Consider the following 19,652-nt stretch of genomic DNA (forward strand, 5'->3'; position numbering starts at 1 on the left):
GCCAAGAGGGAATATATAGAATTACATAGAATTTACAACACACAAACAGGCCATTCAGCCCATCTGCTCCATACCAGTGTTTACACTCCACTTGAGACTCCCCTCATCCCCTTCATTTAATCCAATTTTTTTTATCCAATCTACTTTTTTAAACCCACTCCTTGTGGTAGTGAGTTCCACATTCGCACCACTGTCTGGGTAAAGAAATTTCTCCTGAATTCCCTTTTGAATTTATTACTGAGTGTCTGACATTTATGCTCTCCCCGTTCTGGTCTCCCCACAAGTGGAAAAAACTTCGGTGTGTCTACCCTATCGAAACCCCTTTCAAAATCGTACAGAACTCTACCAGGTCACCCCTCAAACTTTACTGCTCTCGAGAACGGAGTCCCAGTCTGTCCGACCTTCTCCAATAGTTCCAACGTCCCAGTTTGGGCAGCACAGCTGTTAATCTGTTTTGTTTTACCTTATCCAGAGCCTCTACATCATTTATTTTATAATATGCAGACCAGAACTGCATACTGAACGATGCAATCTGACATTTTTCGTTCTATGTCTGTGTCCTCTTGTTTTGCTCTCACAAGCGCAATCATTCTATTTGTATCTACATTACTGTTTGTTCTGTTTATTTTCGCGACCCTCCCTTATGTATCTACTCAAAACCCTTCCCTGCAGTGAAACGAATTCGGCAGTTGTAGGTCTCCCCTTGTAAGCTGAAGAATTGAAATTAATTCACCAAATTTCTATATTTTCACCCCCTCGACCACCTCACGTGAATTCCCAAATTGAATCAACTTTTCCAGTGTTAGGAATGCATTCACTCACCTAAAACCACCAGTTTGGTCCCATCTCCGAAATATGCTTCGTAATTGGAGCACACTGGTATGGGGCTGTCACAAAATCCCCTTCAATCCCTCTCGACTGTTAAGTCTGTTCCATTGAAGTTCCTATTATGTCAATGACCGTAAAGGTCGGTGGAACATGGGGACAGAAGGTGACCGTTCAGCCCTTTGATCAGTTCGATCAAGGTTGATCTGAATCTTAACTCCATCAATCCGCCTTGGTTCTGTAACCCTCAATACTTTTGTTTTACACAGCTCTATCAATCTTGGATTTGTATTTATCAATTGACCCTCAGTCTCAACTGATTGTTTTTTATGGGGTCGGGGTGGAATCCATCATTTCCACTAACCTTTGCATGAAGAAGTGCTTCCTGATATCATCCCTGAATGGCAATAATTTAAACTGTTCTGGACTCCCCGCAACCTGAGGAAGCAGTTTCTCTCTCTATCTATCCAACACCTCAAACCCCTCCATGATATCAGCCCTTAAAATTCTATATTCGAGGGACTGTCAGCTTCGTCTGAGTAACCAGTCCTCATGAGTTAACCCTTTAATGTATCTAATATCTGAACATTACTCCTGGTGCTTTTTTAACTGAACATAGATTCTGATCGATTGGAGGAACAGAAATACATAGTCGCCTTACCCAACACTGTCAACTTGGTCCCATCGCCAAAGTAAGCTATCTCTGCTGCACGATGCTCTAAACTCAGTCATGAACAGACCCGGGAGATGTTCCCCTTGTAACTGAACGAGACAGGACGGGGTGGTTTACAGACGAGGGTCATATTGGACTGGTCTTTGCAAACCAGAAAGAAGGGCCAGTGTCATCAGCCTGACTTTTTAAACCGCCCGCGGAGGGTTGTGGCAGAACAAGCTTGGAATGCAAACAGCTGGACATGAAGGGAGTGGGAAAAAAACGTCCCTTTTTCTTACCTAACACCGTCAGTTTGGTGCCGGTCCCGAAGTTGAGTGGTGCGTTGTTAGCACGTCAGCAGATCTCGTTACATCAACCCGGTCGGAAACTGATTGCTAAAACTGACCTGCTCAGCATTTCGGAAGCACTGGTCAAGATTATCAGGACGTACAAAGCAGCTTACAGCCAATGAAGCAGTTTGTTTATGAAGTGGTCACCACAGGGAGACACAGCAACTGATATTGTACCAAGAAAGTCCCATCAAACAATAGTGAGATTAATGAGCAGATCATTGTTTGTGATGTTGGTTGAGGGATCAATATTGGTCCCAGGACACCAGGGTGGGGTTTAAAGGTTAAAGAGTTACCAGTTTCCACACAAATGACACACAGTTATTCTCTTTTCCAGAGGAATATTCTAACTTATAAGGCTGGACCATTCTGAGACATCTTTAAGATGAAAAGGGCCCAGTTCCCGCCATAATCCTGGGCCATGTTGACTCCTTTACTCTGTTGTCACTGCTCTTCTGCTGATCCTCCACCAGGTGTGTAGAGCGAGGTTTTTGTACGGAGGTTGCATTGGATTTTATCACCGTGTCCCTGTTGTCCCCACAGTGATAGACACTCATACAAAAAAGAGGAACGCGAAATTTACAAGTCCCCGCCGCTTAAACGGCTCCCGAGGCTTTCACCTGGTGACGGCAGTTGAGATTGAGCTGCTGAAATTTAGTTAGACCTTTGTAGCACAATTAAAGGGCATTCAGCCCCTCTCAAATCTGTTTCACATGAACAGGAGGAGGACATTCAACCCCTCTCCAGTCTGTTACACAGGAACAGGAGGAGGACATTCAACCCCTCTCCAGTCTGTTACACAGGAACAGGAGGAGGACATTCAGCCCCTCTCCAGTGTGTTACACAGTAACAGAAGGAGGACATTCAGCCCCTCTCGAGCCTGCTACAAAGGAACAGGAGGGGGACATTCAGCCCCAATGCAGTCTGTTACACATGAACAGGAGGAGGACATTCAGCACCTCTCCAGTCTGCCACACAGGAACAGGAGGAGGACATTCAGCCCCTCTCGAGCCAGTTACACAGGAACAGGAGGAGGACATTCAGCCCCTCTCCAGTCTGTTACACAGGAACAGGAGGAGGACATTCAACCCCTCTCCAGTCTGTTACACAGGAACAGGAGGAGGACATTCAGCCCCTCTCCAGTGTGTTACACAGGAACAGAAGGAGGACATTCAGCCCCTCTCGAGCCTGTTACACAGGAACAGGAGGAGGACATTCAGCCCCTCTCGAGCCAGTTACACAGGAACAGGAGGAGGACATTCAGCCCCTCTCCAGTCTGTTTCACATGAACAGGAGGAGGACATTCAGCCCCTCTCCAGTCTGTTACACAGGAACAGGAGGAGGACATTCAACCCCTCTCCAGTCTGTTACACAGGAACAGGAGGAGGACATTCAGCCCCTCTCCAGTGTGTTACACAGTAACAGAAGGAGGACATTCAGCCCCTCTCGAGCCTGCTACAAAGGAACAGGAGGGGGACATTCAGCCCCAATGCAGTCTGTTACACATGAACAGGAGGAGGACATTCAGCACCTCTCCAGTCTGCCACACAGGAACAGGAGGAGGACATTCAGCCCCTCTCGAGCCAGTTACACAGGAACAGGAGGAGGACATTCAGCCCCTCTCCAGTCTGTTACACAGGAACAGGAGGAGGACATTCAACCCCTCTCCAGTCTGTTACACAGGAACAGGAGGAGGACATTCAGCCCCTCTCCAGTGTGTTACACAGGAACAGAAGGAGGACATTCAGCCCCTCTCGAGCCTGTTACACAGGAACAGGAGGAGGACATTCAGCCCCTCTCGAGCCTGTTACACAGGAACAGAAGGTGGATATTCAGCCCTTCTCCAGCCTGCTACACAGGAACAGGAGGAGGACATTCAGCCCCTCTCCAGTCTGCCACACAGGAACAGGAGGAGGACATTCAACCCCACTCGAGCCTGTTACACAGGAACAGGAGGAGGACATTCAGCCCCTCTCCAGTCTGTTACACAGGAACAGGAGGAGGACATTCAGCCCCTCTCCAGTCTGTTACACAGGAACAGGAGGAGGACATTCAGCCCCTCTCCATTGTGTTACACAGGAAAAGAAGGAGGACATTCAGCCCCTCTCGAGCCTGTTACACAGGAACAGGAGGAGGACATTCAGCCCCTCTTGAATCTGTTACACCGGAACAGGAGGAGGCCATTCAGCCACTCTCGAGCCTTCCTTCCTTCCTTTCTTTCTTTCTTTCTTTCTTTCTTTCTTTCTTTCTTTCTTTCTTTCTTTCTTTCTTTCTTTCTTTCTTTCTTTCTTTCTTTCTTTCTTTCTTTCTTTCTTTCTTTCTTTCTCACTTTCTTTCTTACTCTCTTATTTTCTTTCTGTCCCTCTCAATTCACCCCTTATCCCAATCCCTGCCTCCGTTCCTTACCCTTTTCTTTACCTGCATTGTCCCTCCACAACCTGCAGGATCTCAGGAAGCACCAGCTACGGGAACACACTTAATGTATACAGTAAATCGTGTACACTGCAATCTCTTCACCTATCACTCAGAGAGTCCCAGGTCTGCCAAACCAGTGATGTGCAAGTTCCCAGGTGTTCTGTTGCGGTGCTGTTATCATTTCAGCTGATCTGTCTGCACACCAACAGCCATCGCCCATGCACCTGGTCCTCAACTCTAACATTGAGGGTTTTACTCTTTTGTTCGGTTCTGATGCTGCTTGCTCTTCAGATGAAGGTAACGCGAGGTTCTGGGTTGAAGAGGTTCAAAAAATTTCTAACGATAAAGGCGGACGTTGAATGAAGGATTGGGATATGGACACAAAACATTTTCAAAGAAAGGCGATTATGGAGTCATCAAAGTAAGTACATTTCCCTTTGTCCTTTTGCAAACATGGCACAAAGTAGGAATCCATTGCTGCTTCTAAAAGTTCCCTGGACATGATAGAGCGATGAGAAGTCATGTTAAACTTGTATAGAATCTTCCTTAGACCACAGTTAGAGCACTTTTCCCAGTTCTGGTATTCATTTTAAAGAGATATAGAGATACAGGAGAAGGGGCAAAAAAGGAATGACAAGGATGATATCAGAACTGAGAGGTTATAATGATCAGGAAGGGCTGTAAAGAGAAGGCTGAGGGGGTGATCTGATGGATGGATTTAAGATTATGAAAGAGTTTTTGATAGGGTAGACGTGCAAAAGATGTTTTCACTTGTGGGGGAGTCAGGAACTCCGAACCATCAATAGAAAGATAGTCACTAATAAATAAAATCGGGAATTCAGGAGAAACTTCTTTACCCAGAGAGTGGGAGGATGTAGGGAGTGGGATAAGGCGAATAGCGGAGATGTATTCAAGAGGGAATCTGGATAAACAAATGGGGGTGGGGCAGATTTGGAAGGATCTACTGATGGGGTGAGATGAAGACGGGAGCGAGGAAGCTCGTGTGGAGGATGAACGGCAGCATGAATGTGTTGGGCCGAATGGCCTGTTTCTTTGCGATTTACCTCAGGACACAGTCCAAGTGATGTAGTGCGTCTCACCTGAGAAGGCAGACCAGCCGCTGATTTAAAATCTCAGGTGCAAATTCAGCACTCCCTCTGTACTGACCCTCTGAAAGTGCAGCAATCCCACAGTACTGATCCTTTGAGAGTACAGCACTCCCTCAGTACTGACCCTCGGACAGTGCAGCAATTCCTCAGTACTGACACTCTGACAGTACAGCACTCCCTCACTACTGACCCTCTGACAGTGCGGCACTCCCTCAGTACTGACCCTCTGACAGTGCAGCACTCCCTCAGTACGGACACTCTGACAGTGCAGCACTCCCTCAGTACTGACCCTCTTAGAGTGCAGCACTCCCTCAGTACTGACACTCTGACAGAGCAGCACTCCCTCAGTACTGACCCTCTGACAGTGCAGTGCACCCTCAGTACTGACCCTCTGACAGTGCAGCACTCCCTCAGTGCTGACCATCTGACGGTGCGGCACTCCCTCAGTACTGACACTCTGACAGTGCAGCACTCCCTCAGTACAGACACTCTGACAGTGCAGTGCTCCCTCAGTATTGACCCTCTGACAGTGCAGCACTCCCTCAGTACTAACCCTCTGACAGTGCAGCACTCCCTCAGTACTGACCCTCGGACAGTGCAGCACTCGCTCAGTACTGACACTCTGACTGTGCAGCACTCCCTCAGTACTGACCCTCTGACAGTGCAGCACTCCCTCAGTGCTGACCATCTGATGGTGCGGCACTCCCTCAGTACTGACACTCTGACAGTGCAGCACTCACTCAGTACTGACCCTCCAACAGTGCAGCACTCCCTCAGTACTGACCCTCTGACAGTGCAGCACTCCCTCAGTACTGACCCTCCAACAGTGCAGCACTCCCTCAGTACTGAATTGACGAAGTTGGCTGCATTGGCGATCGATGGGCGGTAAGTGGCGCTATTGCTCCACTAATCCTGATCACTTCTTCATTTCTCGGCCGTTCCTTCCTCTGACAGCGACCTCAGCTCTGCCATTCCCTCCCAAACCCCCTCCACATCTCTCTCCTCCAAACCTGCCCGGCTTTGGCCCACACCTCCTAACAATTTCAGCTGTAACCCTGTGTCAAATAGTTGGCAGATTTACGCTGTTCGGGCCGTTTATCTCGGGACGGTGAAGTCGCTATTTAAATGCAAACTGCAGCTGTTTAATTACACGCTCGTGCTGACCTGTGAACAGGAGGCTTATGACTTGGAACATGTCTTCCAGAAACGGATTCTGTCGGCAGTTTTGATTTACGTTTCTTCCACGGGGGGACACGAATTAAACTCGTCACAGAAAATTTGATTCGAATTTGTCACGATCGGGATTTCGCGTCCTGTTGCTCTAGTTTTCAGCACTTGTATGCTGTCGCTTGATGTAACGTCCTCTTAAAATCTATCACCATCCTCCTCACGGTTCACAAAACTGCAAAGTTTGCAATTGTGCCCTGCACACACAAGTCTAGGTTATTAATATCGATCAAGACAAGCAGTGGTCCCTGGAGAACCCCACTATATACCTTCTTTCAGACTGAACACCAACTGTTTACCACTACTCTGTTCCATGTTGCTTTGTATCCATGTTGCTAATGCCCCTTTTATTCCATGGGCTTTAACTTTGCTGACAAGCCTGTTATGTAGTACTTTTTGAAACGCTTTTTTTGAAGTTCATGTACACCACATCAGCCGCATTACCCTCATTAACCCTCTCTGTTACCTCATCAAGATATGTGTATCCGACTCTTGGTTTCCTGATTAGTCCACAGAGTGCTGGTTGTTTCAAAAGGCCGTGCAGTATTCATCATCTCCACAGATGGGAGAACCTCAAAGCATCTTGTATGACTGACCACTTCCTCTGATGTGTCTTTAAATATCAGAAGTGGTTTAGTGGGGAGCACCTCGGCACTGAGTCAGAGGTTTGTGGGTTTAAGTCCCCGGACCGAGATTTAAGCATAAAAACGAGGCTGACACCCCCAGTGCAGGACAGAGGAAGTGCTGCACCGTGTGGAGGTGTAGCACCGAGGTACTCTCTTTATTTTGGCTGAGATGTTAAAACGAGGTCCCGACTGCAGATGGGAAGGATCTCATAGCCACTATTTCGGAGAATAACAGGGGCATTCTCGAGGGTTATCTGGGGCAATAGACATCCCTGAACCAACTTTACTAAAACAGATTATCTGGTCATTCTCGGTTTCCACCAGGAGATGGCGCAGTACTCCGCAGATCTCGTGGCTGCAAATGGAATTCGAGCAGATGTCAGACAATGAATTTCCATTCAGCGAGTGATCGCGCCCTCTGGCGGCCGCAGAGGGAATACGATGAAGTCTGAATAATTTTCATCACCATTCACCATTTGGATCATTCTTCTGGCGTTACCGAGTCGCAGCCGGAGTGTGATCAATGCTACCTACTTCCAGTGAGATGTAGGATTATTTATTGCCATGTGCAAAGATGACCAGATGGTGACAAGTGGAGCGAAACTCACCCCTCCGCTACCAGTATTGGATCCAAGATGCATCAGTTGGAATTCATTCCTGGTTATGTGCATTCACCTCACATTGAAATTTCGAGACAGGGTGCCGACCGGGAGTTTTATAACGCTGCTCGATCTTGGACCCTGCAAGTACAGGGTTACTATCTTGTTGGCACGTGGAAAAGACTTCTGATCTGCGTCCCTGCAATTTTGCTTCAATCCTCAGAGAACACATCAGCTAAGGAACTCACTTTCGACTCCACTGGCATAATGGAGGTTGGAAATGTGCACAGCATCTCGAATCCGTAAAGGCTGGAGGACATCTGACCGTCAGGAGCCCATTAAAAGTCTTCCACTTCATAAAAGCTAAAGAAAAGAAATGACGGAATGTTGTAGATTTCGGGAACTCCAGTCCAATCTGAAAATATCTGGGTCTGTAGTAAAAGTGGTCGAGCAACAGGGTGAGTAATTTCAATAACAACATTCTTCCCATTATTGATATTGCAAGAGGGACCCGTGTATATGAATGAGAGCAATTTTACATCAATGTACAACAAGGAATTAGGAAGGCGAGTAACATGTTAGCTTTTATTGTAAGGCGTTTGAAACATAAGAGTAAGGAAATCTTTCTGCAGCTAGTTGGGACTTTGGTAACAAAACACCTATAGTGTTGTGTAGAGTGTTGCTCTCCTTATCTACGGAAGCATGTATTTGCCTTAGAGGAGGTTGCAACGAAGGTTCACTCAATTGGTTCCAAGGAGGAGAAGGCTGCCCAATGAGGAGAAATTGAGTCGAATGGGCTGTTATTCTCTGGAAGAATCAGAGGTGATCCATTTGAAACGTACAAAATTATGAGAGTGTTTGACAGGGTACACACTGAGAGGCTGCTTCCCCCCTGGCTGGAGAACCTAGAAATAAGGGGAAGAAGCTTCAGGATAAGGGGTCCATCTACAACACTTAGATGAGGAGGAATGTCTTCACTCAGAGGGTTATGACTCTTTGGAATTCAGAGAGCTGTGGAATTCTCAGTCATTGAGAAAATTGAAGACATGAGATCCATAGATTTTAGGCACCAAGGGAATCCAGGGATGTAGGAATATGGCGGGAAAGTGGAGTGAAGGTAGCAGATCCTCAAGATCTTCATTATGTGGAGGAGCAGACACGGCGGGCCGAATGGCTTACTCCTGCTCCTATTTTCTAATGTTCTGATGTAAGTGGTTCCTGCGCGTTTGCAGTGTCAGATCATTGTGTCACCACAGCACATACGGTGTAAAATATTATCTTTCTCTTCCGGTCTAACCCGTGTTTCACTTGACCATGAAGTCACATCATGGGAAACCCTGAAGCCAGTTACATCCCAACAGATCTTGATAAGGGAAGTTTGTAGATTTCAGTGCAATTTCCAGGCAATCGGAATGAATTATAATCAGAGCAGAGAAGGTTAAGGGACCCTGCGGAAGGTGGTGTTGGAAATCAGGAAGGATTTTGATAAATTGAACAGGGAGAAGCTGTTTTCTGAGGCAGGAAGGTCGTTAACCAGGGAGGCGCTGATTTAGGGTCAGTGGCAAAAGAACCAGAAGCGGGACGAGGAGAAAGATTCTGAGTGGGACGGGTATTAATGATCTGGAACACATCGCCTGAAAGGGCAGTGGAATGGGATTCAGCTTTCAAAAGGGAATTGGATAGATCCTTGGAGCAGACGATTTCCAGGGCTAGGGCAAAAGGGCAGGAGAGTGGGACTAACTGGATAGATTTTTCACAAAAGCAAGCAGAGGCGGGAAGATCTCCTTTCTGTTGAATCTTTCTGTGATGCTAAAATGTGGACAGATCAGAAAGGAACAACTTGACATCATTGCCTTTATTTAAGAAAAGTAAAACTATTCTCCACCCTTTGGCATATGAAACGTGACAACAAAGATATTGGGAGTCTGTGAACCTTATCTGTTATCTCTATGGGTGCATTCTCACTGCAGACAGGGTTCCAGTCAAGCAAACCCTACTTATATGGCTGTGTTGGAGTAGGAACTGCGCTGGGACAAATTCCTCCCAGGACGCCAAGGAATTCTGTCAAGAGCAGGCTGGTTATCATCTCAACAGGTCAGTGTTGAAGAGGTTTAACATGACATGTGGAAGTATGTCAATGAGACACCGGTCATTCTTTTTTCAATAGGGGCCCTAAGACTGTCTTCGCCCCTGGTATTGATCCATCCATATCCAGATTTGATAGATTTCCTTCAGTGAGGAACCGTTTTGGGATGCAGTCGATGATTAAGTGGAGACATGACATGTGACAAGAGCTGCCAGCTTGGGAGGAACAGGAACTTTGGGCCTGGCATTTTGGTGCATTCCCCGCCTCATGTCTGGGCCCTGTTGTGGATCAAGTCACCGCAATTGGTTTATTTCTGTTCATTTACGGGATGAGGGCTGGCGAGGGCTACGTTTATTCCCAGGTCTAAAAGCTCTTAAGCAGACTTCTTCTTGAATGCAACTCCGTGGCTGACTAGGCCCATTCCTCACGGCAGTTAAGGGTGAACAGCACTGCTGCCGGGGTCTGGAGTCACTGAGAGTTCAGACTGGGTGAGGGAGGCAAAATTCCTTCCCTAAAGGATATCACTGAACCAGGTGGCTCTTTCCGCCAATCCAGCAGCTTTATGCTGAGCATCATTGCTGGAATACAACTACTGTTACAAAGGCTGCCATCATCAACAACGACATTATTGGTCGACAAGGATGTCAGAAGGTGAACGAGGTGTCCTGGCTATTTTGGCATCTGGCAAAGGCTGCGTTCCGAAGCCTGCCTCTTCAGAATGCAGCCTTCCATACCAGTGCCCTGTTTAGCTTAGTGATAAAACCCAACACAGTTTAATTCAGAGAGTACAGATCTGAGAGATGCCGGATAAACCTTATTCTTGAGATTCACTGTGACACCAGTGACAGTCTCAGTCAGCTCGATGGACCCTCCACCAGTTGGACCATGTTTCAGCTGAAAGCCCGGCGCCAGCGCCTGGGAGTTCCTGCTGCGAATTCGTTAGACCAAAGTACGTGAACTGAATGCAGTTGTGAGACAGTGCGTTCAAGGAAGGTGGGGATTGCTCTACCTAGGGATATCGGAATATAATTTCTGAAGATGAGATGGATACATTAGCGGTTTGTCAATAAAAAAGATACTGTTACGCAGATTAACCACAAGCATTATTCATGGTTGGCGCTGGACAGGTTGAGAGAGCAGTTAATAAAGCATACAGTATCCTGGGCTTTATTAAAAGGGGCAGAGAGTACAAGAGCATGGAAGTAAGTTGAACTTGTACAAGACACTAGTTCGACCTCAGCTGGAGTATTGTGTCCAGTTCTGGGAGCCGCACTTGAGGAAAGAAATGAAAGAATTGGAGAGAGTGAGGGAAAGATTCAGGAGAATGGTTCCACGGGTGAGGGACCTCAGTTATGATGATAGATTGGAGAAGTTGGGATTGTTTTCCTTGGAGGAGAGAAGGCTAAGAGGTGATTTGATAGAGGGATTCAAAATCATGAGGTGTCGGGACAGAACAGATAGAGAGAAACTGCTCCCACTCGTGAAAGGATGGAGAATGAGAGGGCACAGATTTAAACTAATTGGAAAAAGAAGTAAAAGTGACATGAGGAAAAAATTGTTTCACACAGCGAGTGGTTAATGTCTGGAGTGCAGGCCCAGAGAGTATGATGAGGGCACGTTCAATCGGGGCATTCAAAAGGGACTTATGAAAAAGGAAGAATGTGCAGGGTTACGGGAAGAAGGCGGGGGAATGGGACTAAGTGAATTGCTCATTCGGAGGGCCAGTTCTGACACGATGGGCCGAATGGCCTCCTGTACTGTACCAATTCTCTGATTCTGTGATGAGGAATGTCGATGATAAGTGGCAGTAACTTGATTGCTAACCAGATGATCAAAATTGGGTAAAATTTGTGATAAACACAACAATGGTCAGTTTAAACGGTACAGGGTGATATTCTAAGACAATAACATGTATCTATCCATCGGAACTTTGATAGTTCTGTCTTTCAGCAGAACCAAGCCATCTATTTATCACTTTAAGAGCTGCTTGCAAGCTGAAAGATAGAGATGCAGACTCACACAGACAATACCAGCACAGCTGAAGAGATTTTTCTTTTAACTTGTTGAGTTATTTTGATCAGGAATGCGATGCCTGAAAGGATGGAGGAAGCAAATTCAGCAGTAAATTAGAAAGGAGATTGGGAAATATATTTGAACAGGAAATATCTGCCGCCCATTGAGGAAAGAGCAGGAGAGTGGGATGAAATAAGTAGATCTTCCGAAGTGATGGCACAGGAACGATGGGCCGAATTGCCTCCTCTGTCCTGTATGATTGTCCAATTCTTTGCAGATTATTTCATCCGCTTTGGAAAGTACTGAAGTGTGGAACTGGATTTTGAGCTGTCTCTCTGGGAGCACTGAGAAACTATTGGATTATTTCTACACTCTGAAAGTTGTTGGAAAACTCTGCAAAGTTTCATCAATGAACAGCTGTCTTTATGAGCTCTGCTTACTTGAGTTTTCCTCTCTAACACTCACAGTATAAGAGGGTGGTATGTTTTTGACGCAGCCCTGCTCCTGTTTGAATCACTGTGATCACTAGCAGCACAGTAATACACCGCCCTGTCAGTCTGATCCACCCTCAGTATTTTCAGGCTGCAGGTTTTAAGATCGGGTCTGGTGGCTTTAAATCTCTCCTTGAAACCCTCTGCAGGCGTTGAATCAGAGGTACCAACCGAGGTCACTATGAGCTGCAACCCTGCTCCGCTGTGCTGGCGATACCAGTACATGTAGTTCTCGTTGGTGTCATTCTGGAAACAGTGCATTTCCGCCGTTTTCCCCTCTGCGACCGTCAGCCGGTTCCCCCACTGGGTAACGACAGCGCTCCTGGACCGGGCTGTGGAGGAACATGAGAAACATATCGGGTCAAAAAGAACAGACACAATAAGGAGAGAGAGAGAGATTTAATGGTAAACCTCCCGATGCACACCACAGTCGATCAGCTCGCTGACGCCCCAGCACAGGGGTCATGTGCTGATTCCCAGAATCGCTGGGCACAACTGCAGCGGCGCTAAATAACGACACTTGTCCTCAACAGCAAAACCAAACCAGTAAATCTCTAACTGATTGGAGCCCTTCGATATCAGCAGGAATTGTGTCTCAAAGCTGATTAACTGGGGCCTGAATTTCCCTCCAAGTAGAAGCAGTAACCTGGGAGCAGCAGAAACAGTAGATGGAGGTAAACAGTGCACAGCATGATGCAGGAATGTGAACCCTTCTTTCAACCTTCCAGCTTGGTCCAGCTCTCACGCACACTGCAGTCCTATTGGTGCACAGCCTGCTTTTGTGATGCAGTGTGGAAGTGACTTCATTGCAATGTCAACCAATAGAACTTCCCTTGTGTATCCAACAAAGAAGGTGGTTCTTTCACCTGTGTGGGTGTAGGAATTAGAATGACACAAGATTGACTTGCAAAGTCCCATCTATTGCAGGGTTTGGGGATGTTCATAAAGATTGGAATGATTGACATATATACCAACCTGATTGTATTTTTCGAGGAGGTGACTTGATGTGTAGATGAGGGGTAAGTAGTTGATGTCGTCTACATGGAATTCAGTAAGGCTTTTGATAAAGCCCCACAAGAGAGATTGGTTAAGAAGCTAAGAGCACATGGGATCCAGGGCAATTTGGTAAATTGGATTCAAAATTGGCTTATTGGCAGGAGGCAGAGGGTAAAGGTCGAGGGTTGTTTTTGCGAGTGGGAGCCTGGGTGGTTGATGGTCGGCGCAGACTCGGTGGGCCGAAGGGCCTGTTTCGGTGCTGTAACTCGAATCAAATCTAATCTAATAATCTGTGACCAATGGTGTACCACAGGGATCTGTGCTGGGCCCTTGCTGTTTCTGGTGCAAATTAATGATTTTGATGTGAATATAGCAGGTATTAAATATAAGTTCGCAGACAACATGAAAATTGTTGACGTTGTAAATAGTGAAGAGGGAAGCCTTAGATTTCAGGACGATATGGATGTACAGTTCTGGGCACCACACGAAAGGAAAGATGTGATTGCACTGGAGGGGGTCTTGAGGAGATTCACCAGGATGTTGCCTGGGATGGAACATTTCAGCTATGATGAGAGACTCAAAAGGCTCGGGTTGTTTTATACCCAGCAGAGGAGGCTGAGGGGGGACCTGATTGAGGTATACAAGATTATGAGGTGCACTGATAGGTCAGATAGGAAGATTTTTTTCCCTTTATAGGAGGGGCAATAACCAGGGCATAGATTTAAGGTAAGAGGCAGGAGGTTTAGAGTGGATGTGAGGAAAAAATGTGTCAACCAGAGGGTGGTTGGAATCTGGAACGCTCTGCTAAAAGAGGTGGTAGAGGCAGGAAGCATCACAACATTTAAGAAATATTTAGATGAGCACTTGAAACGCCATAGCATACAAGACTACGGGCCAAATGCTGGAAAATGGGACGAGAATATTTAGGTGCTTGATGGCCGGCACTATTCGGTGGATGGGTCAATTCACTGCTGCATTGCTTGCTCAGTCTTTTCAGAAGCAAGTGGGACTCAGGCTGCGGTGGAGCTCCATCCCCACCTCCTGGCTGTAACGTGTAACTACAGGCACCTGAGATTTGCACAGTGCAATTGATAAAATAGGCATTATGAAGACATGCTTTGCAATTGCTCCATCTTCCTCATTTTTATCCATTGCTTCAGCTGGTGACGCTGGTGACATCGTATTAGATAGAATTTACAGCACAGATTCAGGCTATTCGGCCCGATGGGCCCATGTTTCAGACTAGTCTGGGGCAGATGGCAGTGTAGTTGTGATGTCACTGAGCTAGAAATCCAGTGGCCGGGGGGGGGGGGGGGGGGGTGGAGGGGGTGGGGGGAGGCGGATTCTCCAGGGGACATGCGTTCGAATCCCACCAGGTCAGATGGCAGAATTTAAATTCTGAATCTAAGGAATTCTGGAAAATCATAGCCATCGCCTCCACTCTCTCTGCAGCTATCTCTTTTGGAACTCAAGTATGAAATCCATCTGTTCCAGGGGACTTGTCAGATTTTAAGCCCTGAAGTTTCTCCAAGACTTTTTCTCAATTGATATGAATATCCTTAATTTCCTCACTCTTCTTAGCCCCCACATTACTGTCTATTTCTGGGATGGAACTTGTGTCTTCTACTGTGAAGACAGGCACAAAATATTAGTTCAATGCCCCTGCCATTTCCCCATTCCCCATGATAATTATTCCTGTCTTTACCTCCAAGGGACCAACGTCAACTTTAGCTACTCTCTTGCTTTTTATGTAAAAGCTCGTACCATCTGTTTTTATATTGCTGGTTAGCTTATTCTCATATTTTATTCCAACATCCGATGAAAGAACATAAACAATGTCTTCATCCAGCCCTATCAGTATGACATGCTATTTCCTGCTGCCTAATGTTTTTATCCAGCATCCATTTACATATATCTGGTTGTGGGGAGTTAGAACATGGGAGTTCTGCCACTCGAACGGGCACTGAACAGATGCAGATCCGCATCCGATCACCCAGGGCTGCTCTTCACCGAATGCTGGGTTAAATGCATCTGTTTGAAGGGAGACATGTGAGGGTTTTTGTCAAGGCAGCCAATGACTCTGAACCGCTGTGTCCCATCAGCAGCTGCACAGAAATACACCGCCTCGTCTTTGGCGTTCACACTCTCGATCGTCAGAGTGGATTTCTTATTTTCCAGAGTCCTCGTGATTGCAAATCCGCTCTTAAATCCATCTTCATATTGAGGTTCACCTGCTGCTAATGTAAACCCGATTAACAGGAATCCTCTGCCGGGGGACTGACGATACCAGTACATGTTGTTGCGAACTGCTCCTTCCTGCAGACAGTTCATTTCCACGGGTCCTGGTTGTTTAACAGCCAGTGACTGAGGCCATTGATGTATCACATCACCCCGGCAAACACCTAGAAAGAGAAATTAGAGGGAATGAACTGGTATTGATGGAGTTACAATTGAGACGATGGACGTCGGTGTTGCACCGAATTAACGACGGAAATTCGGTCTGTGTCCTAATTTCCGACAAGAACCTGGATCTTTACAACTGTAAAATAGAATTGTGGAATCCACAAGCTTGCAAGTGGGTGCAAACATTAAAGAGTTAACATCATATTAATGGCACTTGTCTTCCCGAACTGGGGGACAGATGAATGAGTTCACTGTCTGATATGAAATAATCGATTACTGATTTAACAAGTCACCGCTGCTCAGTTTTATTGAGATCATTAATCATCCCTTTCAATGATCAAATGTAGAAGAGTGATTGGGACAGAATTTTAACCTACTCAGCGCCAGAAGGGAAATAGCAAAGAGGATGAAACTGAAAGGCATGTTTGCGGTGGATCTGAGAGACTTTCTGCTGGTTACTCTGGGTTTTAAGGGAGGGAGAGAGATGAGGTGTTGGCAGAGCGGATCGTCATAAGAGGAAGTTATCTCAAGGCAATGATCCCCGCCCCTACCTTTAAGTTGTCCCCCATTCTTTTGCTTGCTTCTTTATGCCACCGTTTCCCTCTTTATTCTCTCCACTTGCCTCCCCCCTCGTCACTTTCTGCTCCACTGTAAATATCCTCATTCCTATCACTTTGTGAGCTTGCTTTCACACCGAAGCCAGGTGATCTCTGAAGGTAGCGAGGTGTTGGAGAAGGGGACTTGTCCCAATCCTTTCCCTCAGACAGCATCACGGCTCCCCACACTCCGCCTTCCACCCTTTCAGCTCTGCCCTTTAAAACCCCTTTTCACCCCGCTCCTCATGTACTTGTTAATATATGGAGGCAACAGTGAAGAGAGAGGCGAGACAATCATTGACATGGCATTATTGATAACTCAAAATGAGTTGAACTCTTCTACATTTGCAGAGAGTAGGTCGACTAATCGATGTGAATGGTATATCATTTATTTAACGTCATGAAGTAAAGAATAGAGGCAGGTAGGTTAGTGGATGATCGATCGATAGACAGGTTGCAGACAGGTGGATGAGTGAAATGTATGCACAGATGCAGACAGACAGTTGTGTGTTTAGATAGACAGATTGATAAAGAGACATACAAGGAGACAGACAGACTCACAGGCAGACAGAGAGACAGATCACTCTGCCACAGTTAATTCCTGTCTCCTTTGGGGTTTTTGTTGAACTGCTGTATTTCTCTGAGCCACTGTGTAAACTCCAGGCACAGTAATACACGGCTGAGTGATTCTCCCACAGGCCGGAGGACTCCAGGTAAAAGTGAGTGCTGTCAGGTCTCCTGGCGGTGAAACCGTCCACCTCACCGGAGGGGGTGACCATGTCGATGTAGTTAGAATAGAAAAGGTCCTGAGGCTCACTGTCAGGGTGCAATCGGTACCAGTGGAAATACGAGTCAGCTGCTGCTTCAGTGCAAATGCACTCGATGCTGACTGGAGATCCTGGGGAATGGGATATAGAAGGGGGAATCTGTTGGATCAGCACGGCTCCTACATCTGTAAAACACAAAGTGAGAAGAGAGGTGTTAAGAATGATACACCATGAAGGGGCAAAGGAATGGAGAGGTGGGAGTATGTGTGAGAGAGAGACAGAGAGAGAGAGATTCGTGTTATAAAGACAGAAAAATAGAGAGGGAGAAAGAGTGAGTGAGAGAAAATGAGACATGCAGAAAGAGAGAGAGAGAGCATGACAGAAAGTTAAAGGTAAAACCAAGGGTAATCGATAGGACAAAGAAAGGTAAAGAGTGAGAGAAAGAGAGAGAGAGAGAGAGAGAAGAAAGCAGACAAGGACAGAGAGAGTGAGAAACGGACAAAAGGAGAGTCAGACTAGAAAAAGAAAGAAAAAAGAGGATAGGGAGAGAGAAAGTGTGACAAAGAGAGGAAGAAAAAGAGAGAGATAGACCGAATGATATATAAACCGATGCAGAGAGAATCTACACAGCCAAACGGTGTTAATAAACCTCGGAGGGGGTTAAACCCCAAAGGGGACATTCGGGGAAGGATCAGTGAGGATCACTGACATCTCCCAGTTCAGTTCCACCTTACCCCTTAACACCAGCAACACAACCCAGAGGTGAGACACAGTCATCTCTGGAGGGAGACAGATCCATGTGTTCATTGTGTGAAATCACTGAGCTGTTTTATTGCGGAATCTCTCAATGTTCTGAGTGGGATTTACTGTCCCCTCCTCCCCACTGTTAAATGGTCGTATGGGAGGAGCAAATCTCTTTGTACTTGTTCATTGTCTCCCACAAGGGGACTGAACTTATCTGGGGCGGGGTTAAACCAGGACCTGAGTAATCGGCCGGGCTGTGTCCTCCCATTGATGGCGGGGTCTGGAGTTACTTTAACACTGCTGCAACTCAGAGGATCCCTCTGAGATAGCAGTGATGTGAGGGGAGGAAAGGGGAGTTACACTGTTTGTCTGTCATCCTGATCTAACCAGTGAATGGGAGATTTTACTCTGCACCTTATTGCTCGGTGATGGGTTTGCCTCTGTACCTAATCAATGCGTGATAGGCTTAATGCTGTACCGAATTGGTATGTGATGGGATTGACTTTGTGGAAACTTCCTCTGTAAATCTACCCTATCAATCAGTTCCACCATCTTATAGTATTCTCAGTGTGTCTCTCTGCTTCTCCCTGTCACATTAGCCCAGTCTGAGCCCAGCCTGTTGTGAGGGTTTTTGTTTTAGGAAATTTAGGAAATTGGGTCTTTGACCGAATTTCCTACGAGAACCTGGATCTATAAAACTGTGAAATAAACTAATGGAATCTACATGCTTGCAAGTGGGTGGAATTATTAAAGTGTTAACATCATATTAGTAACACTTGGGCACCCAAACTAGGGAACAGGTTAAAGACTTCACTATCTTCTATCAAATGATTGATTGCTGATTTCACAGTTTTATTGAGATCATTAATCAGTTGATCAAATGTAGAAGTGTGATTGGGACACAATTTTAACCTACTCAGCGCCAGAAGGAAAATAGCAAAGGTGGTGAAGTTGAAAGGGATGTTTGGTGCAGATCTGAGACACTTTCTGCTGGTTACTCTGGTTTAAGGGTGAGAGGCAGTTGTAGTTCCCCTAGTGCAGAACGTCATTGAGATGGTCCCCGCCCCTACTTTTTAAGTTGTCCCCCATTCTTTTGTTTGCTTCCTTCCGCCCCTTTCCACTTGTTTCTTCTCTCCATTCCCCCCCCCCCGCCCCTTGCACCCCACTTTCTACTCTGCTGCAAATATCTTCACAAGCCTTTGTGAGCTTGCTTTCATGCCGAGGCGAGGGGAATTCTGAAGGTAGCGAGGTGTTGGAGAGGGTAGGTGAAAAAAACAAGGGGCGGTGCAACGATAGCTGCTTTGGGTGACTCCAGAGGTTATGGTGCAGAACAGGCGATTATTCACATCCTTTTGCAAATTAAAATCAGTAGTGGAGGAAAAGAAGGTGGATAGTTCGATGGCCTCGGAGGCGGCTCATATAACATCACTGTAAAGTGGAAATCGAACTGCGTTTAGCCTTTAAAGTGAAAAGATTGCAGAAGCAGAGGAATTGACTCATTGATCAGCGGCGCCAAAGCCTGTGGTGGCGCGAAATATAGTGGAGCCACTGCGCCGACCAGTGGCAGCATGGCGCAACTGCAACAAGCTGTGTTTGTTACTTTCCCAGTGAAACCCATGCTGTGGGCTTCTTCAAGTCAATTCCCGAAATTCATCCTCCTTCTCAGTGTTTCATCCTCTCCTGCAGAGGATTATTACCCGCAGAATTAACGATACAAATTCAGTCTTTGTCCTAATTTCCTTCCAGTATCTGT

General features: G+C 46.4%; 2 protein-coding genes and 2 gene segments (V, D, J or C); 1 reads left to right on the forward strand and 3 right to left on the reverse strand.

The window, feature by feature from the left end:
- LOC137361226 (uncharacterized) overlaps positions 1 to 13,122 on the reverse strand; it is a 34,709-nt gene extending 21,587 nt beyond the window's left edge. The window contains exons 1-5 of the mRNA XM_068026135.1: positions 13,040 to 13,122; positions 12,368 to 12,725; positions 9,545 to 9,612; positions 8,052 to 8,166; positions 7,487 to 7,652 (exon numbers count right to left, since the gene is read on the reverse strand). Coding sequence (XP_067882236.1) covers positions 7,487 to 7,652; positions 8,052 to 8,166; positions 9,545 to 9,612; positions 12,368 to 12,725; positions 13,040 to 13,085 — 753 coding nt within the window. The 5' untranslated portion in view covers positions 13,086 to 13,122. The remainder of the gene's footprint in view (positions 1 to 7,486; positions 7,653 to 8,051; positions 8,167 to 9,544; positions 9,613 to 12,367; positions 12,726 to 13,039) is intronic.
- Positions 4,618 to 19,652, forward strand: part of LOC137361228 (uncharacterized) — a 77,985-nt gene continuing 62,950 nt past the window's right edge. Inside the window, exon 1 of the mRNA XM_068026136.1 lies at positions 4,618 to 4,663. The gene's annotated coding sequence lies outside the window, so the exon portion shown is untranslated. The remainder of the gene's footprint in view (positions 4,664 to 19,652) is intronic.
- On the reverse strand, positions 15,379 to 16,216 carry LOC137361227 (T cell receptor beta variable 30-like). The segment is given in 2 exon segments: positions 15,379 to 15,791; positions 16,170 to 16,216. Coding segments are annotated over 2 exon segments (459 nt in total).
- On the reverse strand, positions 16,843 to 18,067 carry LOC137361218 (T cell receptor beta variable 30-like). The segment is given in 2 exon segments: positions 16,843 to 17,340; positions 17,890 to 18,067. Coding segments are annotated over 2 exon segments (468 nt in total).

This window comes from Heterodontus francisci, unplaced genomic scaffold (genome assembly GCF_036365525.1).
Source record: "Heterodontus francisci isolate sHetFra1 unplaced genomic scaffold, sHetFra1.hap1 HAP1_SCAFFOLD_398, whole genome shotgun sequence".
Classification (NCBI taxonomy): Eukaryota; Metazoa; Chordata; class Chondrichthyes; order Heterodontiformes; family Heterodontidae; genus Heterodontus; species Heterodontus francisci.